Source organism: Alexandromys fortis, unplaced genomic scaffold (genome assembly GCF_014885135.2).
Source record: "Alexandromys fortis isolate MF-2015 unplaced genomic scaffold, M_Fortis_MF-2015_v1.1 scaffold_221, whole genome shotgun sequence".
NCBI classification, from domain to species: Eukaryota; Metazoa; Chordata; class Mammalia; order Rodentia; family Cricetidae; genus Alexandromys; species Alexandromys fortis.
Genome location: NW_026068096.1, coordinates 1,636,840 through 1,664,413, shown reverse-complemented (window position 1 = coordinate 1,664,413; position 27,574 = coordinate 1,636,840). Strand labels below are relative to the sequence as shown.

At 54.8% G+C, this 27,574-nt stretch overlaps 2 protein-coding genes across 12 annotated transcripts in view; one reads left to right on the top strand and one right to left on the bottom strand.

Moving 5' to 3' along the window:
• The window catches only part of Sbno2 (strawberry notch homolog 2), a 44,955-nt gene extending 39,427 nt beyond the window's left edge, over window positions 1–5,528 (bottom strand). For 3 of the 8 annotated variants that reach the window (XM_050123366.1, XM_050123362.1, XM_050123365.1), the window contains exon 1: window positions 2,774–2,864. The gene's annotated coding sequence lies outside the window, so the exon portion shown is untranslated. Of the gene's footprint in view, window positions 1–2,773; window positions 2,899–5,417 lie in introns of those variants that run through there. The other 5 variants (XM_050123364.1, XM_050123363.1, XM_050123369.1 and 2 more) reach the window with 5 other exon arrangements.
• A 9,106-nt stretch (window positions 5,529–14,634) lies between these two features.
• Window positions 14,635–27,540, top strand: Stk11 (serine/threonine kinase 11). 4 transcript variants are annotated; one of them, XM_050123591.1, is made up of 10 exons: window positions 14,635–14,924; window positions 21,705–21,788; window positions 22,397–22,486; window positions 22,974–23,106; window positions 23,174–23,310; window positions 23,562–23,689; window positions 24,119–24,176; window positions 24,986–25,182; window positions 26,918–27,119; window positions 27,339–27,540. In XM_050123591.1, exons 1-10 carry the CDS (start codon window positions 14,635–14,637, stop codon window positions 27,520–27,522), a joined length of 1,503 nt encoding a protein of 500 aa, XP_049979548.1. In that variant the 3' UTR covers window positions 27,523–27,540. The 4 variants fall into 4 exon arrangements, with proteins under 4 accessions (XP_049979548.1, XP_049979550.1, XP_049979552.1 ...); XM_050123593.1 differs by having other exon boundaries at window positions 26,913–27,119; XM_050123595.1 differs by lacking the exons at window positions 26,918–27,119; window positions 27,339–27,540 and adding an exon at window positions 25,447–26,906.
• Window positions 27,541–27,574: the final 34 nt, after the last annotated feature.

Genomic DNA, 27,574 nt, shown 5'->3' with positions numbered 1-27,574 from the left:
CCTAAGCACAAAGTGCCCACAACACAAAGACAATAGTCTCAGCTGGAGTCCTGGCTCTATCATCCCGAGACACAACCAAAAGCGGTGCCCACCTTTCCCAGGGATGAAGCAGGGTAACTAGAGGGTGGCAGCCACTGTCCACAGTGGTACTGGAGAAAGTCAGTTCCTCACCCCAGTCCTTGCAGGGGGCAGACTTGGCACTCCTGAGGGGGGCACCCCCCCAGCTGGGAGTATGCAGGGGGACAGTCCAGGATGACCTGGGTGACCTTGGCCTCCGGCTGTGTCCCATACTGACCACACATATCCTCCATCATCCTCGTGTTACCACAGGACCCTTAGTTATGGAAGATGTGAACAGAGTTGCAGACTGCGCACAGTGAACAGCACACACATGTGAACCCGTGTGAGTGAGAGGGACACTGGCATGCAAACGCACACATGCACACAGCACAGATCTGACCGAGTTCTCGCGCAGTCCAGAGTATCGCACACAGACCCAGTCTAGGGGCCATGTTGCCAATGGGAGACGAGGACCATCCTTTACCCCCACGCAAGACTCCCTACAGCCCCAATTTCAGATTACATCACAACATCCCAAGCAGGAAAGCAGCCGGTCTTACCCTTCCAGGTCCCTGGAGAGGGCAAGGACAGTTGCCTCTTTATTCTATCTCTGGGTCAGTGTTTCCTGTCGGCCCTGCTCGCGGGGCTCTGGCATATCAAGCCAGGGTTGCATGGGCAGGCATGTGAGCTGCAGCGATACACAGGGCGAGTATAAGCTCTCAGCACCTCAATTTCCCTCTTACGCACCTACACCCACTTCCACGCAAGATTGCCCATATTCCAGAGCTCAGAGAAGCAGCTGCTAGTGGGGCCAGGCTGCTCACTCCAACCTGTGCCCAGCTTCTCCCTAAAGCAGAGCAGAGCAGAAAGCTTCAGGAGCAGCTGGGGGCATGGAGGGCTGGGCTGGCAGGGCCTCAGCACCCATCTCCAGGAGCCAGCCTCTGGAGAGATCCACAGCTGGGCCCAAGGACACTGAAGGATGAATGGGGGGAACAGGGGTTCCACCTTGGCCTCCCAGGTAGATTCCAGCCACTTGCCACTGAAGCAGGTCCCTAGCAGGGTCAGTCACAGAGGGAGGGAAACAGGCCACCAGGCCTCTGAGTTAGGGGCAACTTTGTACCCACTAAATTATGCGCCTTGTCCCTTCAAATATCCCCTGTAGCACATGGCAGAGCTTTATGAGTAGCCAGTCCCAGTCACACTAGCCTCCTGGCTACGTTTGCTGCGCTCCCGACTCAGCTCTGTGCCCCTCACCACACTGGGAAACTTACCACTCACCAAACTGCCAGCAATCATACCACCCCCAAGGCCAGGCACCATGCTCACTCGCCACTCGCAGGGTACAGTAGTTGGCACCAGACAGCCAGGGCAGGAAAGGCCGCTCCCGAGCAGGCGGGACTCACAGGCATTCCGGGAAGCAGAGCCGGGGGATGTCCCGGCCACTTGACACACTCAGGCCTCATGCCTTTCTTTCTTTCTTTTTTTTTTTTTGAGAGTTAATCATGACATCTAGGGAGACACCCTGAGGTCCCTGCCTCACCACCAGACTAGTCCAGCCATGTCCCTCCAGTGCACTTCCAGTACTTGGGGTGGTGACACCCACTCTCATCCCTCAGCTCCCTGGAGTCTTGTTTGACATTACTTTTATCACCGCCCTCCCCCCCCCCAAACAAGAGCAGCACAACGTGAGGGAGGCTAGGGTCGGCGATGACTGCCATCCACACAGAGAGAGCCAGGAGTCCTGAGAACCCCCAGGGCTGGGGCCAACACGTGCGGGGTAATGGTACTCCAGGGTCAAAGATCCACCAGAAAAAGCCAGGGGTCCAAAAGAACACGGGCCATAGAAAACAGCAGAAAGAAAAGGTTAGAAGCCATGAGCGAGCCTGGGATCGAGGGATCGCAGCACAAGGTGGAGGCTGGGTTTCACTCCCAGGACCGGAGTCAAGGGCAGAAGTCACGGGGAGGCTGTGGTCGAGGTTCCCAGGGAAGAAACCGGTCTCAGAGGGCAGGGCCTGGGTTCACTGGGTGAACGGGGTCCCCAGTGTGAGGTTAAAGTTCACTAGGAAAATGGGGGCCCCAAGGCGAAGTTAAGGTTCAGTTGTTGACAGAGGGTAAGCGAGAGGTTGGGGTCAAGGTTCAAAGCAGACTATAGGGGGTTCGAGGTGCAGGAAGGAGAAAGGGGTACCTCCCTAGACCCAAGACCAGGGTCAAGGCCAGGAGTGGTCAAGATTCCCGCGGAAGGTTGGTTCTCATCGGCAGAAGCGGGAATGCGGGTTCGCCCAAAGCACGGGGGTCACAGAAATTGGGGTCAATGTCAAAGACGCACCACGGGGGTCGCTAAAGGACTCAGGGTTCCCGGGGTGAAGGGTCAAACTGGCAGTGAGAGGTCCCTACGGAGACGGGTCTAGGGGCATGACGGCGGGGGCGGGGTCAGGGGTCGCGGCAGGACGGGGGGGGGGGGGGGGCAGACAGACTCCGAGGTCGACGCGGGGGGCCGGGTCAAACTTCACGGAGAGAGACAAGGGTCGCGACTGGGGGCAGGGTCGGGGGTCGCGGGAAGGGTCAGAGGTCGTGGTGCCACACTCTCCTCCGTGCTCGCCCCCGCCCTGCAGCCCCAGAACGCCCGCGAGAACCCCGGAACCCGGGCCTGTCCACGTGAGTCGCGTGGGAGTCGCGGAGGGGGTCACAGCGGAGTCTCGGGCCAGCGCCTCACCTCAGACCCGGTCGCGAAGCCCGCGGCGCCTCAGTTCCCCGGAGCCTCTCAGCCGCTACCGCTCACTTCCGGGTTCTGGGCGCCATCTTGGCGGCGGCGCGCACTTCCGCTCCTGCGAGGGGGCGCGGCCTTTGGGGCGGGACTTCGTGGGGCTGGGGCGGGGCTTGGGTGCTGCAGGGACCGGGACCCCTTCACCGTGCTCAGACCTCAAGGATCAAACTTGACCCCGCTGGACAGTCTGGGCCTCAGTTTCCCCTTACCTGGCCCGGCACACTCGCAACCTCGGACCCCACCAGCCTCTTACACCCGAGCAATCTCCAGCTACCTCAGAACCATTTAGAACAAGCCCTTGTAGACTTAAAGTCTCACTATAACCTTGGCTGGCCTAAAACTCAGCCTCCACCTCACAAGGGCTCGCGTTAAAGCATAGCCCACCATCCTTTCTCATGTGCACACTAGCATCTCAGCACACACCTACGGCAGTGGGGGTAAAAGCCAGTTCAGCCACCATCCCCTTTCCCAGCTGAAATCGCGAATTCAGACCCAGAGCGACTACCACACGGAAGCCTCCTGTGTGACTAGACTAGCTTATAAATAAATAATCTGATGAACTCTGTGAATGCTGTTTTCTCTCTATGTAGCCCTGGCTGTCCTGGAACTCCCAATGTAGACCAGGCTGGCCTTGAACTCACAGAACTCTGCCCGCCTCTGCTTCCCAAATGTTGGGATTAAAGGCACACAACACTGAGGACCTGGTTCTTTATTGTGCCCCCAGGAAAGCCCTGCCTAGGGGACAGAAAACCAGGACTAAACACCCTCACACAGGCCCTGAGGGAGCAGGCCACAGGCAGAGTTTGTCACACAAACAAAAAGAAAGCTGTTCAAAGGCCTGGTGGAGTGGGTTGGGGATGGTCAGTGGGTAAGTGAGGGCCCGAGGTCGATGCCCGCGCCCATGTGAAAGACCCAGGTGTGTTGGCGTGTGTTCATAGCATAAGCTCCGCACTGGGGCGGCGGAGGCAGGGTTTCTGGAGCTCTCTAGCTAGCCAGCCTAGCTGGCGCCATCAAGGCCAGTGAGGGACCACGTCTGAGAAAACAACGCAGGCGGTTTCTGAGGAACAGGTTAACCTCTGACCCACAGGCACACACACAGAGCAAAGAGTCCCGGTCAGGTCTCAAGCCCATGAAGCCAGCTCTCTCAGCTTCGTCCTCTCAGATGGCGATTGGTGTCACCTGCCTTTCCCAGGGCAAGAAAGGGAAGCAGAGGGCTGTCCTGAAGTTAGCCCCTGGTCATCTAAGGAAAGGCATGGCAGTGACCACTGCCACGTCCACCATGGGAAGCCACGAGGTCACTATGGGTAATCTTGACTCAAATGGGGGCAGCTTGCCCAGGCCAGGGTGTACCCAACCCTGTCAGCCTGAAGGAATCCACCAAGCTGGGGATGGCTAGGGAATTAGTCAGATTTGGGGATTTCCGAGGAATCATGGGAGTCAGCCTCAGAGAGCAACAGGGGCCTGGCTCTAAGTTCGTGGCCCAGTTTTAGATGCAGTACCACAGACTTGCTGTGTGACCCAGGAAAGCCAGCCGTGTGGCTCCTCCAAGCCTCTCTTCTCCTATCCCTAAACTAATGAAAGATAGTAATCCTAGCTAACTGCTAGGTTGTTCAACTACATTGTCAAAGTGTTGGGGGTTTTTTGGAGGGAGGGATTTCAAGACAAGGTTTCTCCGTGTAGCCCCAGCTGTTCTAGAATTTACACCTCAGTCCAGGCTGGCCTTGAACTCTTAATAGAACTCTGCCTGCCTCTACCTCCAGAGTGCTGGGCTTAAAGGTGTGCGCCACCACTGTCCAGCTCTGTTGATTTTTTTTCTGTTTTGTTTTGTTTTGTTTTGTTTTGGGAAGGGTCTCGTGCACACCAGTCAACACTAAACTCAAAAAGTAACCAAAGATGACCTTGAAGTCCTGGCCCTCCTGCCACTGCCTTCCAAGTCCTGGGTGACAAGCATGGAGCACCAAGTCTGCTTTCTGTGTCCCTGGGGGAGGGGCTGGGACTCTAGAGATTAAAGCCTCCTCTAGGTAGGCACCCACTCTCTCTGAACAGCTCTGTCCAGTCTTTCAACGTTGCAAAGACCAGAAAACCCTGCCAGCCATTGCTAAGACATTCCGAGCCCTCAGCTTCTACCGGAGCACACCCCAGCCCCAGCTTCCCGATGACAGAGACCCAGCCCTGGGCAGGTACTGAGCAGCAGGTGGGCCCGCCTGGCCCAGCAGGGATTCACTTCCTGTTTCCCCACACTCTGGAAAGTCCCAGTGTTCCCAGCCTGCCACCAAAGCCTCTCCTCCTCTCAGAGTCCCCCTGGCCACTTCTGTTTTCTCTACCCACTTCCCCTAGTGGGGCCCTCAGTCTGGCACTACCTCTTCCCTCTCCACTTTGCCACCCTCACATCCCTCTTTCTCAAGCTCCATCAGGGCTTTCCTCGGCGCAGAAGGGGACACTGAGGCAGGAGCAGCTGCAGAAGCTATGCCTGCCCCCACTCATCTCCCAGCCTCTCTCTCCACACACACACACAAACCCACAAACCCACACACTGCCCCTCCCCACAGCCAGCATCACCCAGCCCAGACATCTGCCCTCCAGCAGCACCCACCTGCGCCATCTTCTTTCTTGGTGTCCCCAGATGTCTAGAGGCCGCTGTTGCAGTACCCAGGGCTCCTGTCTTCTTGGCCCCAGGGCATACAGCCAGATCCTGCTGGGCCCCTGTAAGGGATCTGGTCTGTGCCAAGTCTTCAGGGAAGAGCAAACCTGCCTGACGGGTTTGAGACCCACCCAGCCTGGCCTTCCTCCTCTGCAGGGAGAGGCTGGGACACCTGGGACAACCACTGAAGACATTGATCCACACGCCTCCCCTTTGTCCCGAGTGGGTCCTGAGGTGACAGTGCTGAAGAACAAGGGGAACAGTCGCAAGAGGGCATACGGACAAGGGGCAGGGCCAGGGCTGGGAGCAGCAGGAGAGGGGTACAGCACATACCCAGAGCAGAAGTCAGTAGCTAGGCATGGTGCCATAGTGCGGTGTTGTTATCCCAGGACTCCAGAGACATGCAGGGAGATGGTGAGTTCAAAGTCGGCTGAAGCAATTTAATGAGATCTGGTCTTTAAAAAAAAAAAGGGGGGGGTGGCTGCTCTTGCAGAGGACCCAGGTTCACTTTCAGCACCCAGATGCCAGTTGACAACCATCTGTAACTCCAGTCCCAGGGGATCCAAAGCCCTCTTCTGGTTACCTCTGCCACTGTGTGCACATGGTGCAAGACAGACATGTAGACAAAATACTCATACCCCCAAAAATTATGTAAAAAGCAAGCTCTGGATGTAGTTGACAGGTGGAGCTGATGCTCGTAGCCCCCCAATGAGGGGCTGAGAGCCTGGGGACACACGTGCACATACATACCTGCACGTCAACCCACATATACACTCATGTATACACTCATGCCAACATGCATACATACACACATAGGCACTCATACACACACCACACACACCATGCCAACACCACACACACACACACACACACACACACACACACACACACACGGCTCAGCTATTGACAGACCAAACCTAGAAAAGAGAAAGGAGCCCGAGTTCAGACTCTATCCACCAGCACCCATAGGAGCTGTGGGTAACACACTGGGGGAGAGGATGCCACTCAGGGTTCCCCTCACCTCATGTCGAGCAGGCAGTCCAATACTAAGCCATGACTGGACTGAGGGCCTCATACTCAGGTCCCGAATGGCCGGCGACCACAGAGGGCACAGAGCATGGGGGAGCAGTTAAGGACACCCAGGAGGAAGGCTGGCCAGGGTCAAAACTCAAGTGTCCAAAGGACAGAAGATGGGGTACAAACAAAGTGGGGGTGGGCTCTAGTTTGCTTTTCTTTTTCCCAGGCATGTTCAGTGGGTGCTCTGAGGCCAGCCCCCAAGCCCTGTGCTGGGACCCTCAGTAGAGAACTGGACAGAGACTACTGACACCTGGACACTAACCTAGGGCCTCTGGGGTGATGAAGCCCCAGCTCACTCCCTGGTGCTAACCAGCGCCACCATGCCAGCCTAAATCAGTGATTTCACCTGCTCTGGGGATTCCTGGACCTTCACCCGGGAGTCACCACCCTGCCCAAGGGAGATTCCAGGACAGGGTGACTCACTCCCCATCCTGGTGGGACCTAAGGGGCATTTGGAGAAGGGTGTGGATTCCAGCCACCAACAGCTCAGGAGTACCCCACAAGGCTTAGGGTACAGTCTGTAATCCCAGCAGGTCTGAGGGGAGGGGCTGGAACTGGTCACAGGTGCGTGCCTGCCACTCACATACAGAAAGGATGGCGGTCAGAGCCGAGAACAGGAGTTGTAACTTCAAGGTTTGAATCTTAGCTCTTCCATACAATGCTGTGTGACCCAGGTAAGGTTCACAGCCTGTCTGTGCTGCAATGACTGTCCTTCAAACGATGTAGCTCTCAGAGGAGTTTTATATGAACACGTGGGTGTTGTGTTTCTATATAAGGAAGACATTGTGGTAGTTTTGGTGCTGGGGATGGAACCTAGGTCCATTTATCCAGCCTTATAGAGATGACTTTATAGTAAAAAGTGGGTAAACTGAAACTGGACAGTGGTGGTGCACGCCTTTAATTCCACACTCAAGAGGCAGAGGCGGACGGATCTCTGAGTTAGAGACCAGCCTGGTCTACAGAGTGAGTTCTTGGAAAAACAAAAACAAAATAAGGAAAACCAAATAAAATAAATAGATCAAATATCATCGTTATTCAGGGCACACAGTGGATGGCTGGAGGAAGTGGCCTGGTCTGTAATTACTAGCCTGATTCAGGTAAGCCCTGAGTCTGGTGTCCATGTGCAAATGTGTTCCCTTCTGTGCCCTGGGTTAGGAGTCCAGCAGCACTGTATACAGCGGGTCCTTTGCGCAGGCTCTAAGGAGGGACCAGCTAGCGCTAGAGTCGAGACTCAGCTGGTGGCCACCTGCCTTTCTAGAGCCCAGTCCACTGGCAATGTTCCAGGTAAAGCTTTCCTGCCCGAGGCTATATCATGGTCGTGCTCCTCCTGCAGGCCCGGTGCTCACGGAGGTCGGTAATCTCTCCAGCCCCCACCCCTCACCACAAGGTCTCACTGTGTGGCCCTTGCTAGCCTGGCCTTGAATCTGCAGATCCACCTGCCTCTGCCTGGCAGGACTAGGATGAAAGGTGCTCAGTTGTCATCTCATATGCTGGCTTTTCATGCTGGTTCCGGCCCTTGTGGGGAAGCCCTGGGTGCACAGGGCACCACAGGCCTTTGTTTGCTGTATTTATCTATCTATCTATCTATCTATCTATCTATCTATCTATCTATCTATCTATTTATTTATTATGTACACAATATTCTGTCTGTATGCCTGAAGGCCAGAAGAGGGCGCCAGACCTCATTACAGATGGTTGTGAGCCACCATGTGGTTGCTGGGAACCAAACTCAGGATCCTTGGAAGAGCAGGCAATGCTCTTAACCACTGAGCCATCTCTCCAGCCCAGTTTGTTTGTTTTTAAGGAGGAAGCCAGAAGTTTGAGGTCAGCCTGGGCCACGGAGGTAGATCTAAAAAGGAAAGGAGGAGCTGGGTGGTGGTGGCGCACACCTTTGATCCCAGCACTCGGGAGGCAGAGGCAGGTGGATCTTAGTGAGTTCGAGGCCAGCCTGGGCTACAAGAGCTAGTTCCAGGACAGGCACCAAAGCTACAGAGGGAAAAAAAAGAGGACAACATCTGTCTGTCTCTAAGCATTGGAGGCAGAGTTTAGGGTCATCCTTAGCTACATCACAAGTTCAAGACCAGCCCAGGCTACCAGAGACCCTGTCTCAAAAGAAGCCAACAGAAATCAGCTATGAAGGTCAGGGAAGGCTTTTGAAGGGCAGTGAACATGGCTCTGCCCCAGCGACTGAGATGGTAGGTGGAAACACATAGGGGTCGTGCTGGGGGACTTTGGGGAGAAAGTCCTGCTCTTAGAGATGAGACTAAACCAAGACAGAGACTCACATCAGCTGACTGAGACCCCCCCTCACACGCACACCCAAAAACGTGGGCAGGAGGCTGGCTGTGGACTCCCTCATCGGCCAATCCAGCCTTCTCCTATGGTGCTTCAGCTTCCCACACTTGAGGGGGATGTGCGTGGAACTCAGCATCCAGTGGCACCCGGGAGCCACCCTGAATCTCCTATTCAAATTTCCACTCTACCACTCAAGTTAGGGACCTCGAGGTGGTGATCTCAAGCAAGGGAGTGAATGGATCCCCCTGCCCATTTCTCAAATGGGTCCACTGATATGCATGGCAAGAACGGAACCCAGGGTCCTAAGCTAGGAGGATATTATTCGATTTGTATTAGTCAGCTATGGCTATGGCTGCGTAACAAACTTGTCTAGCTACTGAGTTATTCACTGACAACCACTCACCCATTATTTAAGCTGTTGCTAAGGTCAGAAAGCCTGAAGTTGAGCTTCAGTGAGGCACATGAAGAGTCAGGGTGTCAGGGTGAAGCCTGGGGTATGTACAAAGGCCCCAGGGTGTCAAGTTACACATGGAAGGATCCCACATAGCCCAGGCTACTTCTCAATGTAGTGGAGGACGATCATGAGCTGGTCCTGCCACCACACCTATTTAATTTGTTCACATTGAGATGCTAGAGATAAAACCCAGGAGTTCTAGGGACTCTACCTACCTCTGAGTCACATCCTGGACCCTGGACCCTGAACCTTTGATGTCATTTTTGTTGTTTTGTTTTTGAGATTCCATTTTTTTTGTTTCTTTTCCTTTCTTTCTTTCTTTCTTTCTTTCTTTCTTTCTTTCTTTCTTTCTTTCTTCCTTCCTTTCTTTCTTTTTTTTTAGACAGGGTTTCTCTGGGTAGCCTTGGCTGTTCTGGAACTCACTCTGTAGACGAGGCTGACCTCAAACTCTGCCCTCCAAGGCATGAACTACGGGCAGTGGTGGCGCAGGCCTTTAATCCCAGCACTTGGGAGGCAGAGGCAGGTGGATCTCTGTGAGTTCAAGGCCAGCCTGATCTATAAGAGCTAGTTCCAGGACAGGCTCCAAAGCTACAGAGAAGCCCTGTCGTGGAAAACAAATGCGTGAACTACCATGCAGCTGTTTCTTTTCTTTTCAGAGTGTCTGACCAGCTGTGTGCACCCCTGGGGCTGGAGTCACACAGCTGTGAGCTGCTACTGCGTGCTGGGAACCAAACCCGGGTCTTCTGGAAGAGCAGCCACCGCACTGAGCTATCTTTCCAGCCCCATGAAACCTTTTTATGTACTTAATTTTTGTTGGTTTTTGAAAAAAATATTATTTGTGTGTCTGTGTCTTGAGAGAGCTTGTCTATGTGGGAGTGACCTGGAGACGGACTCAGATCCACCCCAATTTCAACCTGGAGTTATAGGCAGTTTTGAGTCACCCCAAATTTAGAGACCCACTTAAGGTGCTGAAATTGAAAGTGTGCCTCATGGCTGGAGGGACAGCTCCACAGTTAAGTGCACTGGCTGCTCTTCCAGAAGTCCTGAGTTTCATTCCCAGCACCCACACGGTGGCTAAGTGTGCCCCATGACACTGGACTAAAATTTTAATACAATATTTTATTAGGATTTTCTTTTTTCCTTTTTCTTTGAGACAGGGTTTCTCTGCATAGCCCTGGCTGTCCTGGAACTCCCTTTGTACATCAGGCTAGCCTGGAACTCAGAGATCCACCTGCCTGGACCAGTTTTGTATTTTTATTTTTGTTTTGCTTTATTTTTCCCCTTTGGAGATAGAGTCTCAATGTGTAGCCCAGGCTGGCCTGGAACTCAACATACCATTATCAAATGCAAGGAACTTTCTTAGAATTATCCTACCCTGTCTTGGCAAGATAAGACAATCCTGTTTCATATCTTTGTCAGTAGTTGAGGTATGGGCTTTTCTTAACCCAAAAGCCAGTTCTGCCAAGAAGACAAGCTCCCAGTGGAGTGTCTTTGGTGCTCAACGTTCTCTCTGGAGTAGAGTGGTGTTGCCAGGAGTAATTGTGTCTCGTTGGCACAGAATTCTAGGTTAGATTAAAGGCCATTTTCTACAGCTCTTTAAAGAACCTGAAGATTATACTATCTATACTAAATATAATCTCTATGTATCTAGAAGACCTGATTAACCTAAAAATAAACATGACAAACATATAATTCTCAATACCTATCTAGCTTGAAGACTAAGAGAATAAACAACTGTGCAATATATGAAGACAATGATCTTCACCTGTAAACAATGTCATTACATATCAAATGTAAACAATGTTATTACATAAATAGTATCAGAGGTAGATATGTACATTGTGATATGGTAGATGTATCAATACAATATAGACAAAGTTATAAGCATACTCTTATACAAAAATAGAGGTAGGAACACTCACATTCAATATTCAATATATCAATATACAGGAAACAGTACCAATACAATTTTCTAAAAACAGTAACTCACAAATACCAATCATCCCATCAAACCAGTTAATCCCCCTCTTTTTTTTTTTTTTTTTAGAATATACCCCTAATTCCATAAAACATCTCCCCATCCCCTCAACCCCAAACCAACCACTAAAAGATGTCCCGAACCCTGAGGGCAAACTGTTGGGAGATGGGACGTCGTCCTCTAAGATTGCTTCAAGCTGACATGGGGGCGATGTTCTCCTTAGGGGCTCCTGTGAAAGCAAATGATGGTAAAATTCCCAAATTAACCTTTGACCTAAGAAAATTATAACTAGTCCCTGAGCGCTTTGAGAAGGTCCAGCCAGAGAGTTGTCAAAAATGTGCATCATTCGAAATTGTCTCGTGCAGTTGGTACCAAAAAACAGGTCTAATATTAGCACGTAAAAAAGAAAAAAAAATTCATGACATCATAAAAACCAGGTTGAGTTGATGTTGTGGGGTCCCATCTTCATCCTGGAAACTTCAAAAATTACTGTAGGAAAATTTGTTGCTTGTTATGGGAAATTTAAACATTAACAACAAGGACATATACTGACATATAAAGAAAGACACAGATATGAGGAAAAGCAAAGAAAGTTTATCAAGTATATAATTATCCTTATTCTGTCCCATTTCATGGCTCCTGATCTGAGACAGAAATTCTGAAATATCTTTTTATCAACAGGTTTGGAATTGAAAAGGGACTGAGCCATAGTCCAACTCCAAAACCAGCTCTACATATTTATAAAGAAGTGTTCAATAAAACATATATATATATATATATTGGAAACCTGATTTCCCCCTGTCTCAATCTCCTTAGCGTGGTGACAGCACACTGACTTATGTGCTGCGCCGGGACCTAAGGCTCCGGTCCTGCTAGGCAGGCACTCTACCCACTGCACCCCAGCCACAGACATTACCTCTTTACTTTGCGTTCTTAACGTCCAGTGTCGGCCTTCCCCTAGTGTCCCCCCCCCCTTCTCTGCTCTGAACCTGCTGGTTCTCATTACTAAAGAGATAGTGAGTTCCCGAATTTCCAAATTAAAAGACTCAAAAGTACAACCGGCAGCTGGCAGACATGGTACATGCCTGTGATCCCAGCTTCTAGAGGGAAGGAGGGAGGGGGGAGAGAGAGGCTGATTTTTCCAAGCACACCGACATCCTAGCTCCTAATTGTTTTTTTTTTTTTTTTTTTTTTGCAATGTGTATGACTGTTTTTGCTTGAATGTACGTACAACACGTATATACAGTTGGAGCCTCTGGAGGCCTGAGTAAGGCGCTGAATTCACCAGGAATGCAGTTATAGTTGTGGGCTGCCATGTGGGTGCTAGGAATTGAAGCTGGGTGCTCTGGTAGAGCAGGCAGAGTTCTTACCCTCTGCCATCCTCCAGAACCCCGCCCCGCCTCCAGGCTTCTCATCTTTTCTAGCCTGTGTTTCCTTCAACTGTCTTGATTATCTGTTTCTCTGATTTTTTTCTTCTTTAATTTGTTTATGTGCCTGCAGTCAGTTCTTCCTTCCGCCACTGCATCCAGCTAGCTAAGCTCGCCTCCCTTTATCTGCTCAGCTACCTCGCGCACCCCGTGCTTGTGACTTGTCCCAGCCCGCCCCCTAGTGGCCTCTACGGAGATTGTCGTGTGTGAAGTCTGGCGTGTGGCGGGCGGGGAGTTGAACTCGGTCAATTATACCCCAACCCTTATTTTCATACATGCAGCCCAAACAGGCGTACACGTGAGAGCAAGCACATTTAAAACACTGGAAACGACATCTCCAAACAGTGCCCTGCAGGAAAGCTGAGGCCACAGCGACGCCAATCGTACCAAGCCACATTTTTGACAGCTGTTATTTTATTTAAAACACATTTTGTCGTGTGCCTGTGTGTCCCGCGGAGTGCATTAGACGGTCACAAACAGTCTACGGGTGGAAGCTCTCACCGGGGATCGAACTCGGGTTGTCAGACTTGACGGCAGGCGCCTGTACCCGCAGAGCCACCTCACCATCGCGGAGTTGTCACTTCGCGCTGCGCTCGGCGGGGCTTCAGGGCGCCTCCGGCTCCCATTTGGCCGTTGGGAACGAGCCCGAGCCGGGTCAGTGTCGGGAGCCACGCGCGGCCGTTCCGCGGAGGACGCGGACGGGAGCAAGCCCCGAAATTCCGAGGTCGCCACCACCTGCCGTCGCGCTTGCTGACGGGCGTCTACAACAACCATTGAGAAAGAAGGTGCCGCCCCCACACGCCAGCGCTGACCAATTCCACCTCCGGAGCCGCACTGAGGGGCGGGTCTTGAGGTCACAGCCCACAGTCGCTCCCTTACAGTCGCCAGTTTACTCTAATTCCCATTGATGGGCGTCTGAATCAACCAATAAGAACGTAGATCTCGCTTTCTGAGGCGGAACCGAGCTGTCCAATGTCAGCTCGGCCGCCCACAGGCTCCAAATAGGCCAATCCGCGTTGGGGATCGAGGAGGGGTCGAGGGGGCGGGGCCTAAAGCTACAGCCAACGGCCGCGCACGTTAGGCCTGCGAGGGGGCGTGGCCACCGTTGAGGCGTGCGACGACGGCGCGGCGCAGGGCGGTAAACAAGATGGCGACGGCGTGTCGGTCTAGGAAAGGGGAGGCGGCTCACGGCGTCCGCGAGTGAGGCGCGAGCCGCGGAGTGTGGCGCCGGCTCGGAGTTTTCCTCACGGGCAGCATCTTCCTGCCTGGACTTCGACTCCCCCCTCGCCGCTCCGGCCTCCTGCCTGTCGCGCGGCGGCTCGGCGGCGAGGGGGACGCGCCGCCCGGGGTGAGCTTCCCCCCATTAGTCTCCGGAAGATTCCCTGCCCCGACTTCGGTGCCCGCGGCCTGCGGGTGTCCCGGTGCCCCGCGTCCGGGTGGAGTCCGCGCCCCAGGAAGTCGCGGAACTAAGGGGCCGCCCGGGGCGTCTGCGCGGGCCGGACATGGACGGCTCGGACTGGCCTTGGTGCTGCCGCCTTGGGCGCCTGAGCGCGGGGCCCGAGTGGCGACCATGACCTAGCGGCCCGCGCGCCGCGACGGCGGACCGTCGCCTCCTTCCGAACAGCGTCCCCGGGGACCCGAGTTTGGGGGACGCGAGGGCTGGGGGCTCGTTGATTTTTTTCATTCTTATTTTTATTTTCTGCTCCGTGAACAACTAGAAGAAGGGGGAAAAAAATCAGAAGTGAAGAATTGGCGCCCGCGAAGGGGACGTGGACCCGGTTGAGGGGACCGGGAGGTTTGGGGAGGTCGTTCTTCTTTTTTCCCCTTTTTCTTTTTCCTTCTTGAACATTTGGAAGAAGCGGGGGGTGGGTGGGGTGGAATTCGAATTCGAAAAGAATTGACATCCCCGAAGGGGACGAGGACAAAGACTGGTCCAGGATGGACGTGGCGGAACCTCAGCCGCTGGGTCTGTTCCCCGAGGGCGAGCTGATGTCGGTGGGCATGGACACCTTCATCCACCGAATCGACTCCACCGAGGTGATCTACCAGCCACGCCGCAAGCGCGCCAAGCTCATCGGCAAGTACCTGATGGGGGACCTGCTCGGGGAGGGCTCGTACGGCAAGGTGAAGGAGGTGCTGGACTCCGAGACCTTGTGCCGCAGGGCGGTCAAGATCCTCAAGAAGAAAAAGCTGCGCAGGATCCCCAATGGCGAGGCCAACGTCAAGAAGTAGGTGCCAAGGGCCTGGGGCCGGCTCGGGCGCTGCCTTGAGCTTTTGGGCGACCGGTCCTCCTTCCTCTCTACTTCCTGGTCTTCCCTTTTTTTCCCTTCTCATTTCCTTCCTCCTTTTCCTCTCCCCTCCCTCCCACTACCCATCTGCCTCCTCTACCCCTGAGCTTCCCTGCGTGGAGACAGGGTGCTGGGGTAGCTCTCCAGACTGCCCTAGGGGGAGGTCGCTTACCCAGTCCACTTTTTTTCGTCCGGATCTTGGCGCTGGCCGAGCTTGGCTTCCTTGGCGGGCGTTGCCAGGCGGGTGGCTAGTTTGTTTACGGAGTCAGAGGGAACCCAAAAATAATGGTGAACACAGGCTGGGGGGGAGGCAGGGGTAGGAGGTAGCTAGCCAGTGTTGGCGCAGGTCCCTGCGGTGTCCTGCCTGGTTGGCGTCGCTGGGTCGTGGGGACTCTTTATCACTTGCTGGGCTTGGCGGAACTTGGGAAACTTCACCTACTGACTTCCAAGAAGGGGCCTTATCTTGGGGGCCAGCACTGGCGGGGACTCTCTGTCTGACTGGTGACCTTGCCTGTGGTCCTGTCACAGGAAAGGCTGAGAACTCCTGGTTTCTGCCAGCTGGGCACTGCTCTTGAGTGGCGCTCACAGGGAGGTGTGTGCACCCAGCTGGTGGCCTGGTCTAGCCTGGGACCTGCTTGGCTTCTTGTGTAGGAGTGGTCCTGGGCTAGTCAGTACCTGGGGGTGTTCCTCCAGGTGGGAGTGGCTTAGAGGTCAGAGACCTGAGCTGGGGAAAACCTGGTTCCAAATCACTGTCTTCCGAAGGTGGAGGTAGTAGGCTGCTCACCTCACTTCTGGGTCTGCTGGTCTCCTGCGGCAGGCAGCCCCTCCTAGGTCTTCAGTCCCCCTTTAACTTCAGAGCTCTTGGGGGCCCACTGTGTCTAACTGCCCAGGCCTGAACCTATGTGTTGTCTCCGCCTGTGACCGAGGGCTCCACGGCTACTTCAGGTTCCGTGACGTCTGTACCTAATATTACCTCCTCAGGGTGTGGCTTGCAGAGCCAGGTGGGTTCAGGTGAAATTGGTCCATAGGTCCTAAAATGGCTCCACCTGAGTTAGTGGGGAGGCATGTGAGTGACAGGTGTCATGAGTGAGCTCAGAGGGACATTGGAGTTTACTGAAAGCCACTGGCCCCTAGATTGCTTTAAGGAGTGTGGACTGTTCCTCAGGAGTGGGAATTGGTCTGGGCATCCCGATGCTAGAGAGACTGAGGCAGAGGGATTGCTTCCGATTTTAGACCAGCTGGAGATGCATAGCAAAACCTCTTCTCATAAGGGAAATTGGGCTTGGCAAGATAGCTCAGTGGGTAAAGGCCCTGGAACCCGCACAGCAAAAGCAAACACAGCTTCCACGCGTATTCTATGGTACATGTGTATGCACGCACAAGACAAAAGCCAGGAGAAACTGAGGCCAGAGTTGCAGACTGTCTGGCAAACTGCCCTGTACCTAGGTCCTCGCATGGCAAAACCCAAGGCCAGGTGTCTGCGATGGAGTTCTGGTGTAGCCCTGTTGCCTACGTGTCTTGTGTTGCAGGAACCTTGAGGCTGTGGGAGCCTGCCTGTATGAACCACACAGTCACAGCCTGCAAGGGGCAGCTTGGCTGACAGCTGGCCCATTCAGAAAGGCCCCTTTGTTTTCAGGAGCTTAATAAACTCCACTCAAGTTGTCTCTCATGGTGAAGTGTCTGGAACCTTCTAGACCCAGTCTGCATGCAAAGCTTTCTCCTTCCAGTAGGACACGACACTATGCATACCTGCCAAGGCGCCTCCCTTGAGAAGGCTGCAGAGACCTTCTGCTCCTCAGTGTGCTATGGGTGCCTTGCCCTAACTTACCTGTGGGACTTCATATGGGTGTGGCCCCTGGGCTGGAGCCTTGCTGCCCTTTGCTTGTGAATGGAGGTACTTCTGAGACGTGCCCTCAGGGATAGGTTGAGGAAGCCACCCCACCCCCATGTGGCACAGACATAATTTCCAAAAGCCAGGTCTTGGCAGTTGGACCATGCTTAGCCAAGCTGCATGTCCTTTGCAAAGTGCCTGGCCACCAGCTCTCCTTGGGGAAAGAAAACACCTGCTTGTGCAGAGTGGTCTGTGCTGACTGGCGGCTGGCCACTTCGAGGTGGGAGGGTGGGCAGTGCGCTCAACTGTTGAGTGTCCCCGCCCTGTCCAGCTGGCGGCTCTCCAGGGACAATCGGAGGCCATCCCATGGCGACTGGCGGACTCTGTGATGCGAACTGCGCATAGTTGGCATGCTAGCGAGGTGGGAAGCTGAGCCCTGGACTTTGTCGGCTTTCACCCTTCAGCTCACACAACACTCAGAGTACACTTGACAAGCTGCTATGCTGTGAGGCGGCCTGTGTGCCTTCACCTACGCTGTGGCCTCCTATGGGTCACTTCCTGTGTGAGTTCGTGCACATGTGTGTATGTACATGTAGAAGTTAAGGTCAGCCACAGGCGTTATCTCTCCGGTACAGTCCTCCTTATTTCAGACCGTGACCTGGAGCGAGGTGACTAGGCTGGTGCGCGCGCAGTGTGCATCGCCACAGTCTGGTCTTTCTGGGTGTTGGAGGATCGAACTCAGGTCCTTGTGCTTCTTGTCAAGATTTACTCTTAGCTGGGCAGTGATGGCACAAGCCTTTAATTCCAGTACTTGGGAGGCAAAGGCAGGTGGATCACTGTGAGTTCAAGGCCAGCCTGGTCTACAGAGTGAGTTCCAAGACAGCCAGGGCTAAATATAGAAGCCCTATTTAGAAAAACAAAACAAAAGGTTTACCATCTCAGGCCAGGCAGTGGTGATGCACACCTTTCATCTTAGCACTTGGGAGAGACAGGTGGATCTCTGAGTTTGAGGCCAGCCTGGTTTACAGAGTGAGTTCCAGGACAGCCAGGACTGTTTAACAGAGAAACCCTGTCTTGAAAAAAACAGAAAGATTTACTATCTCCCCAATCCACTATTAGCCACTTTTCTCGTCAGGGAAGTGATGCTTTCAGAGAGGGAGCTTTGTTGGTTCACAGAGCCAGTGCTGGGCAGTCAGCATACTGGACTCTGGGTGAAGTGCTCTGGGCATCTGCTGCAGCCGTGGTGCTCAGGACACTGCATCTCTTGTGCTTACTGCCTTTCCTCCTTGAGTGCTGCTGCCCTGTCCCTGAGCTCTGCTACCTGGGGGCCTAGTTCGCATGGGATGCCTGTGGCTGAGGTCCTGCTGTTTGTAAGTTCTAGCAAGTTTGTGGTCTTAGCTTCGGATAGTTGGCCAGAGAGCAGGACCATGCTTCCTGCCTGGGCCTTGCCTAAGCTGCCCAAGAGGAACTGGGTGGGACCTAGCGGAAGGCACTTCCTCCCCTGCATGTGCCCGCCATGCTCAGCTTGCTTCCTGCCTGCTCCCCTGCCACTACTCAGCCAGCTTCTCTTAGCTGTCATTTTCTGTTATTTCTGAGCAGGGGCTTTCTCTGTAGCCCAGACTGACCTGGGGCTGCCGCTGCTTTCCTCTAGACTGCTGGTGTGTGTGCATCACCCACCACTTCTTTCCTACTTTTCTTGGTTACTTAAGAAACACTGAACACGGGGTAGGTGGCACTAAGCCCTGCAGCTCTGGGGGTAGGGGGAGCTTGCAGCCAGAGGACGGGGCCTTTGCTTTGCCTGAATCTCCCTGGGCCTTCAGGTTGCTTCCTGCCCTCAAGTACTTTCCTGTGGGTAGGAGTGGTGGAGTGGTTGCTGGGGGCTGGCTTGGTCATGGCCTTAGGCATTAGACCAGGGAGCCTCTTATAAGCAGTAAGCTTTTCTTTATTAAAACTGTAACCTGGCCAGGCGGTGGTGGTGGCGGCGCACGCCTTTAATCCCAGCACTCGGGAGGCAGAGGCAGGAGGATCTCTGTGAGTTTGAGGCCAGCCTGGTCTACAAGAGCTAGTTCCAGGACAGGAACCAAAGCCACAGAGAAACCCTGTCTCGAAAAACCAAAAAAAAAAAAAGTTTATGTCCATGAGTGTTTTTCCCGTGTGTTGTGATCCTAATGCATACAGTACCTGGAGAAACCAAGAGGATGTCATACCTCCTGGAACTGGGGTTCCATATGATGGAGCCACTGTGTAGGTGCCAGGAATTGAACCTGGCTTACCTGGAAGCCAACTCTCCGCCCTTAGTTATTTGAAAGTGTTTTGCTATGAGTGTAGCTCAGGGTGGCCTCAAACCCATGGTGTAGGCTGCAGAGCAGGGTGCCCTGGTCAGGAGACTGAGGGGAAATTGGAACATGTTAAGTTACCATGTTACGACCAGTTCCTCTTGGGGTCTTGCCCTGTTCCAGTTGTCTGTGTTGACTGAAGTCACAGGAAGAGTGCTGGGGTCCAGTGACCTGCAAGCAAGCACACACCACAGATGACACTGAGCCCAGGAACTTGATGGGCCTTTGGAGGTCGGGTTCTTAGTGCTGGGGGTCTTGAGGGCAGTTAGTTGTGTTCCTGGACGTTGGTGAAGCTACTTGATCCCTGAGAAGGAGCCTCCTCGTTTTGCTGTACATAATCCGCAGTGGGCATATACTTAAGACTTAAGACTGGAGGGGTGCTACCAGTGCTACCCCAGGCCCTGTAGAGCCAGGCTAGTGGTGGCTCATTGTTGCCCTTGCAGGTTTGCTCTGTTCGCTGGGAATGGGATGGTACTCCAGGAGGGCTCAACTGGAGACTGTTGGGTGCACAGCGCATATATGTCATGGCCTGAGTTGGGGCTACTGGACAAGGGCTGGAGCCACAGAGCCACTGTGTTGTACAGGGGAGAATGTGGAGGACTTGGCCCAGCAGCAGATTCCCTCAGGAAGAGCATGGCCTGTGTGCAGTGCCCAGAAAGGAGGGTTCCAGCTGCAGAGAGGCATTGTGGCCGGCCTTCATTGGTGTGTGCACATGCATATGCATGTATGTATGTGTGTGTGCCAGCTGCTGGCCTACCCTCTATTGGAGGGTGGCCCCAAGCCTGAGCTGGGGGTGCTGTCCTCTCCTGGGAGCTCATGGCCTCATGCTGGGGTCTCCACGGCTCACTTCTTCCTTCTTCCTTCTGTGGCCGTGTTGTGCACAGCACCCAGGAGATTGTATGTCCAGGTGGGCTGTCTCTGTGGGGGACTCGGCTTAAGTCCCCCTCTGTCTTGATTGGAGTATTGGCGTCTGTCATAGTGGTGTCCACTGATGTGCTGGGTATGGCATCTGCTTCAGCTCTCACCTTCCTAGTGGGCTTTAAGCCCTGCCTTTGTAACAGTCCCTGCTGTGGTTGGTGTGTGTGGGGATTAGGATGGGAGCCTTGATTCTAAAGCAGCAGTGACTGCCTGAACTCAATGTGGAAGTGGGGAGCTAGGGTCTGGTGGTTGGGTCATGCTAGATCTGAGCACTGGTCCAGGCATATTTGAAATGGCTTCTTGGGAACTCCAAAACCGAGTGTCATGGCTTCCTAACACTAGTGCCCTCTGGTACCATGGGTGGCTCAGGATCGTCACTTCTGGCTGTGCATCCATCCTGTTTGGTTTCTCTTTCATGTTTGTGGCTCCTGGACATAGAAAGTGTACTAGGACTGAGCTCCAAGACCTCTTGTACCATTTTGAAGAAGGACAGTTACGGTGTCTCACTGGCCTCATCATGCCCCTCAAGGCTCTGCGTGTCCATCAGGCTGGGAACACAGAACAGCTCCATAAATAGCATGTTGCCAGCCTAGGTGGGCACTGTTGAATTTGGACCCGGGGTGAAAGCACGTCACTCAGCAGAGCGTCTGCTCCCAAGGCCCCTCCACAACAAGCTTGCGACTGGAACAGAGCATAGGATGAATGCCCAGTGGACTGTCCAGGAAGAGTTCTGGAAGAGGTGGGGCTTAAGGAGGTGAGGGCAGCCCAGGGAGGGGCGCTTCCACCATGCTGAGCTTGTTGGTGAGGGTACAAACCAAACTGGAGAGAAGACTCGTGCTTTCCTCATTCATAGAGTCTTTGCATGGTGTAGCTGTCACCACTGTCCAGTTCCACAGCGTTCCCTCACTCCAGAGACAGCTGCCATGAGCCATCCACCCCAGCCATACTCTTGGGCCCCAGCAAACCCTTTTTCCTCTGGATTCACTTGTTCTGTGAAGGCCCACCCCACGTGGCCTTTTGTGCCTGGGTCTCTCATAGGGCATGATTGACAAGTGTCGAGCCTTGTTTCTGTTCACGTCGGTCTGATGCTTCATTATGTGTCTCTCAATGTGTAGACCCCGACTTGTGCCTTTTGGTTGCTGGGGGCGTTTGTGTGCGAGACTGTGATGGGTGCCGTGCATGCACGTGGTGGTGGAACTTGTGTTGAGGAGCTGTTGCTGTCTAGGCATCAGACCTGAGCTAAGGGGAGCCTCTGTGACTGGCTGGTGGCATTGTTGCACAGTGGTTCTCATGTGGGGCCAGTGTTTCCCTCGCTGGTACCATCGTGGCCGTTTCTGCTGCTGCTAGCCTCTGAACTTTCCTTCAGCCCTGCTGGGGGGATATCCAAGTCATGAGGTGGAACAGTGCTTGGGAGAAGCTCTTGTGGCCCTGTCGTAGCTCATTAGGTGCTGAGCCTTTGCCACTTGACATGGGTCTTTGCTTTTATGAAGCAATCCCAGTGTCCTGATGGTCCCTGGGATGGAGCCAGGTGTTAAAGGCAAGCAGGAGACTTGACCCCCACCCCATGTCCAGTGTGTTCCCAGATGGGCAGCTTCACAGCAGGCAGGGCCGGCTGAGCAGTATCCTCTGTTACAGGGAGATCCAGCTGCTGCGGCGGCTGCGGCACCGGAATGTGATTCAGCTGGTGGACGTGCTGTACAATGAGGAGAAGCAGAAGATATATCCTGTGGGGTGGAGTGGGGTGAGGTGGTCCCTGTGTGTGGTAGGGAGTGGAAACCCTTTATAGCCAGAGCCTCTAACTGCAGCTCAGTTCGTGTGTTGTCCTGTAATGCCTGGCAACTTAGCAGACAGGGTGAGCAGGACATGAAGCTCTTATCGTATGCCAATCTGGTCTGGCCACTGTGGTTAGAGCTGGGCACGATCTCGGGTACCTGGAGCCTACATGCATTGGCACTGCCTCCGTTCTAATGGTTTCCCTTGCTGCCCCTTCCCATGTCCTGAGAGCACATGGAGAGCCAAGTGCCCTGTAGTTGGCTGCAGCCCAGACTCCCAGGCACCCCTTCCACCCTGGGGCAATGAGTAGACATCCCATTTCTGGTCCATTTGTATCCTATGCTGACTCCATGTGGACCAAGGTAGTGCAGTGGCCCTGTGGACTCTTGAGTACTGGTAGGAGCAGTAGCAGTCTACTGGCCTAGCAGGGCCCTGCACCCTCAGCAGTGTCTGCAGTGTCTCAGTTGTCATCGGGTTTCAGGGCATCCCAGACCACTCTTGCTAGGAGCAGGGCTCCGGGAGCCTGGCGTGTGCTGCTTTCCTTAGCACCCTACGTATATGGTGATGGAGTACTGCGTGTGTGGCATGCAGGAGATGCTGGACAGTGTGCCGGAGAAGCGCTTCCCTGTGTGCCAGGCCCATGGGTGAGTGCCCTGCTAGGTACAGGAGGAGCAGCTAACACTTTCTGTGGCTCTTGTCAGCAACATTGTCAGGAAAACCCAGATGTTTCTGGGTCCCCACTTTTCAGCCCAGTCAATGTGCTTGGGGTCACCTTCCTCTTAGGCCCTGTGGACCCACTGCCCTGCAGAGCCTGACTCTGAGGCCTGGCCATCTCTCCTAGTCTCAGCAGAGTCACGATCCCTTGGTTGACACAGAATCAAGGGAAGGGGAAGAAGTTAAGCCAGAGGGGAGGCTTGGCTCCCTGGGCCTAGGCCCCAATGTCTGTAGTTGCCCCCTGTAATTTCCAATGGGCTCCAGCCTTCTGACTATCATGTCTGTTACCTGAACCCCAAATATCTGTTCCCTTGTGGGCTAGGCCTCGTGACTCTACCAAATTGCATAGCAGGCTTGTGTAGGCACCGTGGTATGGGCTGAGACCCTGTGGGGCCTGAGCCGGTCCCACCCATTCAGGTACTTTCGCCAGCTGATTGACGGCCTGGAGTACCTACACAGCCAGGGCATTGTGCACAAGGACATCAAGCCGGGCAACCTGCTGCTCACCACCAACGGCACGCTCAAGATCTCCGACCTGGGTGTTGCCGAGGTAGGCACCGTGTGCAGGGCTCCTGGGCTACTTCTCCTGAGCACCCCTGACTCTCACTGCCCTCCAGGCCCTGCACCCCTTTGCTGTGGATGACACCTGCCGGACAAGCCAGGGCTCCCCGGCCTTCCAGCCACCCGAGATTGCCAATGGACTTGACACCTTCTCAGGTTTCAAGGTGGACATCTGGTCAGCTGGGGTCACACTGTAAGTGTTTTAGACCCTGTAGCAGATGGGGAGCTGCCTGCGGGTTTTCTTTAGTGTTCTTGGGGCTCTTTGTCCACGGTGATCAGCAAGTTGGATATTCCAGGACTATGGATATGGTTCCCCTTGACCCCACTTCACAGGGTGGGTGTAGGTGCTATGGCCGCACATCTACCAGTTAATATTGATCCTTCTGGGAGTTGGGCACCTGGTCTCCGGTGTGGTCAGCACTGATTCTGTCCTCCTATGTTAAGCTACAACATCACCACGGGCCTGTACCCATTTGAGGGAGACAATATCTACAAGCTGTTTGAGAACATCGGGAGAGGGGACTTCACCATCCCTTGCGACTGCGGCCCACCACTTTCTGACCTGCTCCGAGGTGGGCATCTTCCTAGTGACTGGGTCACCTGCATGCCAGGACAGCCAGGGACAGAGCCTCTGGTCTGTGGGGGGGCCGGAGTCAGCGGGGTCTCCTGCAGCTCCTAGGTGGCCAGAGATGGCAGTGGGGTGGGGCCAGTGGCCTACCTTGACTAATAGAGCAGCCCCTGTCAGCTGGCACTGGAGGTCTCGAGGATTGTTTCCCGGGTTTCTGCACAGAGAATGCAAGGGTGTCCTGTGTATCCTGGCTGTACAACAGGTGGCACTAGCATCAGCTTTGATTGCCCCATCCAGGGGGGTCTCAGTGCTATGCCCAGGCTGCCTGCTTCTGGCTCACTGGGGCCTAGGAAGGCCAGTAGGATGGATGGTGGGGTGGGGCTGTGGCACGGAGAAGGCAGGCACCTATTCCACTGACCCTTCTGTTGTACAGGGATGTTGGAGTATGAGCCAGCCAAGAGGTTCTCCATCCGACAGATCAGGCAGCACAGGTAAGCGCTGCCCTTCCCATGTGCACCTGCTGGGGTCTGAGTGCACATGAGAGCATGGTTGCAGATGCTGGTGGTCACAGAAGTGAGGATGTATATGCACCGTTCGCTGCTGGCCAGGGGAAGTGCCGTGTGAGCTTGGGGTCTGCAGGTTGCTGGCTCTGCCTCCCTCCTGTCGCCCAGTGCAGGCAGGGGTGAAGTCCTCCAGCACCAGCCTATCCCAGGCTCCCTCCCTCTGCTGCCCTGTTGAGGTGTGCAGGCAGCTGTGCAGCAGTTCCTCCGTGGTGGGAGGATGTTGCAGTAGATGTGGAAGAGTATAGCGGGTGTGTCACTCTGGACCCCAGATGGCCATTAGCCCAGTGGAGCCCGACCATCTCAGCATGGGAGTACAGCCAAGGAGGCCAGCAGGAGGCGGGAAGGCAATGGAGGGAACCCTGGGTCCAAGGTGGCCTGTGGGCTCTGCCCCTGCCAGTTGTCCCCAGGGCTTTTGCCACCTCCATGCTGGGCTGAGACTAATTCAACTGGGTGTTCCCTAGGGAGGGCTTTTAGCCTATCTCTGTTTGAGATAGTGGGACTATAGGTGCATGGCCTTGATTGTCCACCCTTGTCTGAGGAGCTGTGGTTGCTATTAGCGGGCAGTGCGAGTGCACATGTCAGGATCCCTGAGTCCCTCGCTGAGACCTCAGCCTGTAGCACCCAAGAGGGCAGCCATGGGGTGTTTGGGCTGTGGTAGGCCTCATCTTGTATGAGGTGTCAGATGTTTTCACCAAGGGCCCAGTACTGATGACACTGTTGCACCTGGACTTTTGCAGCTGGTTCCGGAAGAAACACCCATTGGCTGAAGCACTGGTGCCCATCCCCCCGAGCCCAGACACTAAGGACCGTTGGCGCAGTATGACAGTGGTGCCCTACCTGGAGGACTTGCATGGCCGTGCCGATGAGGACGAGGATGAGGACTTGTTTGACATTGAGGATGGCATCATCTACACCCAGGACTTCACGGTGCCCGGTGAGTTGGCTCAGCTTGGGTCACCCTGGAGCTGGCACCTTTGTGCTCTCTGGGGCTTGTCCTTTCCCCAGGCTCCAGTCTGACCTGAGCCATCCTCAGCTGCGGCATTGCACTCTGGGCTAGCGAGGGGCTCCCTGGCTGCAAGTTGTGGCAGGAGAAGACCCTGGAGGGCAGTGGGCTGGTGCCCTGAGACAGCCATGTGAGGGAGGGTCCAGTGGCCCTCAGTCCTCGCCATGCCTGACCTTATATCGCCTTCTTCCCCAGGTGTCGAGGAGGCGGCCGAGGCAGGGCTTAGCGAGGATGCATGCGACACATGCATGTGGAAGAGCCAGGGCGCAGGCCTTCCTGGAGAGGAGCCCGAGGAGGGGTTCGAGGCCTTAGTGTAGCTCCCTGGCTGCTGCCCTGCCCATGTCCTCCATAAAGCTTTGTCCACTGTGTCTGCAGGTGGATGCTTGCCGCGCGACTGCCCTTCCCTGTCACTACTCTGGCAGGCTTCCCACCAGGGTGCCAAAAATCACACCAGGTTCAAGGCCTGAGCCAGGCCCTCAGCACCAAGGTGTTACCACTGGCTAGATAGAGCTCTGAGGGCCCTTGTCCTTGTGCCCCTTAAGCCAGCCCTACTGGAAGGCATCTCCTGGCCCTTCAAACAGTTGTGTGTGGGAGAGTCAGGCCCCTGGACCCCTGGTGTCCTGTAGCAATTGAGGGTTCAGGAAGCATTACCAGCTGGGACCCTGAGTCTGGTATGGGCCCTAGCCACAGTCGTTCTTAAGATTCTCAATCCTAATAGCATCTTCTGTTCAGACAGCGAGTGCCCCGTCACCCTGAGCCCCTGTCTGGAATGTGTACCACTAGCTAGGCTCTCAGCTGAAGGCTGACGCCTGGCAGGACCTCCATGGGAGCTCATCAGTGGGGGAGGGGTGCACTTTAGGATGCTGACTGCATCTTTGGGACCCTCAGGGAGGCTGTGGTTTGAAAGAAGGCAAGGCTACGGGGAGGGGTCTGGGGACATTGCCTTGTATCTGGGTAGCCAGTGGGGCCCTGTGTCACCTGGAATGGTGCTGTGCAGGGGCAGTACCTAAGGACAGCCTCTGCACAGGACCCAGTGCCTTGTGGGGAGGGGTTTCCTGCTACGGGGCTACCGTACCTCATGCCTCAGTCTAGCCCAGAGTGAGGGCCAGGGTGGGTGCTGCCAGTCTTGGCAGAATCAGAGGTTTTGGGAGGAGGGACTCTGGATACAGGTGTGGAGGGGGGCTCTGTTGGGTTCCCATAGTAACATCTCAAACACCTGGTGGCTATGCAGTTACATGCTAGAAACTGCTCACTTGTTGAGGAACTTTGGGAGAGGTGACTTATCCCCAGTGCGATGGCAGGCCAGCAGAGAAAGCTAGACCTGTAGCCCCCAGCTGGACGGTGTCCCCATGCTCAGCACAGCTAGTAGCCCCCAGGCTGAGTGCTTCATCTCCATGGGCCTGGTGTGGGTCCAGAGCCTGCCTCGCTTGGAGAGCTCTGTGAGCTGGTGCTGGGCTACCCTGGCTAGACAGGCAGGTGAGCATGGGCGTGCTGCAGGGGGGCCAAGGCAGACCGCTGGAAAGGCTGGGCCTGGCTGCACAGGCCTTTGGAGCCACTGAGGGATGGCACTAGAGGCTAGAAAGCATAGCCTGACCAGCCTCTGGCGCAGTCGGGGCTGGCCGGGTCCCTTGGCTCAAGCCATACCTGCCATCTTCCCGCAGGACAGGTCATGGAAGAGGAAGTGGGTCAGAATGGACAGACCCGCAGCCTGCCCAAAGCTGTGTGTGTGAATGGCACGGAGCCCCAGCTCAGCAGCAAGGTGAAGCCGGAAGGCCGACCAGGCACCTTCAACCCTGCTCGCAAGTCGTGCTCCAGCAACAAGATCCGCCGGCTCTCAGCCTGCAAGCAGCAGTGACTGCAGCCTGCAGGTGGGCGCAAGGCCAGGAAGGATCAAGAAAGACCGGCTTGGTGCTCAGTGGGTGTCTGCTGTGTTCCTGGCTCTTCCCTTGGGGCAGGGCTCCACTGGTCCCATGGGGTGAGGTTTGGTGACTTAGACCACAGCCCTTACCAGTCATGATTGTACCAATGGTAGTGTCTACCTCCCTGCAGAGGCTAGGTACTGAGTAACCTCTTCTACCTACCTGCAGTGTGTCACCAGGATCACCGGGCAGGTGCCCTGGCAAGGCTGCGGTTCTCGGCCCACCCATGTGGACTGGGCGTTGGAGCCGAGGGATCACCGCCCCAGAAAGCACTTTATGTCGAGACCACTGGCCGGCCTCGCCCGCATGCCGCCCTGTCTTTGGGTTGATTTCTTTTTTTTTCTTTTTTTAATAAAACAAGTGGATTTGAGCTATGGCTGTGAGGGTGTTTGGAGCAGGCGAGG

What these genes read in the sequence shown, in the direction of transcription:
- Stk11 (XM_050123591.1), top strand. Translation starts at nt 14,635, where the DNA reads ATGGACGTGGCGGAACCTCAGCCGCTGGGTCTGTTCCCCGAGGGCGAG. An exon ending in AATGAGGAGAAGCAGAAGAT is followed by an intron (nt 21,789 to 22,396) that starts ATATCCTGTGGG and finishes TTAGCACCCTAC; the next exon opens with GTATATGGTGATGGAGTACT. An exon ending in CCTGTGTGCCAGGCCCATGG is followed by an intron (nt 22,487 to 22,973) that starts GTGAGTGCCCTG and finishes CCACCCATTCAG; the next exon opens with GTACTTTCGCCAGCTGATTG.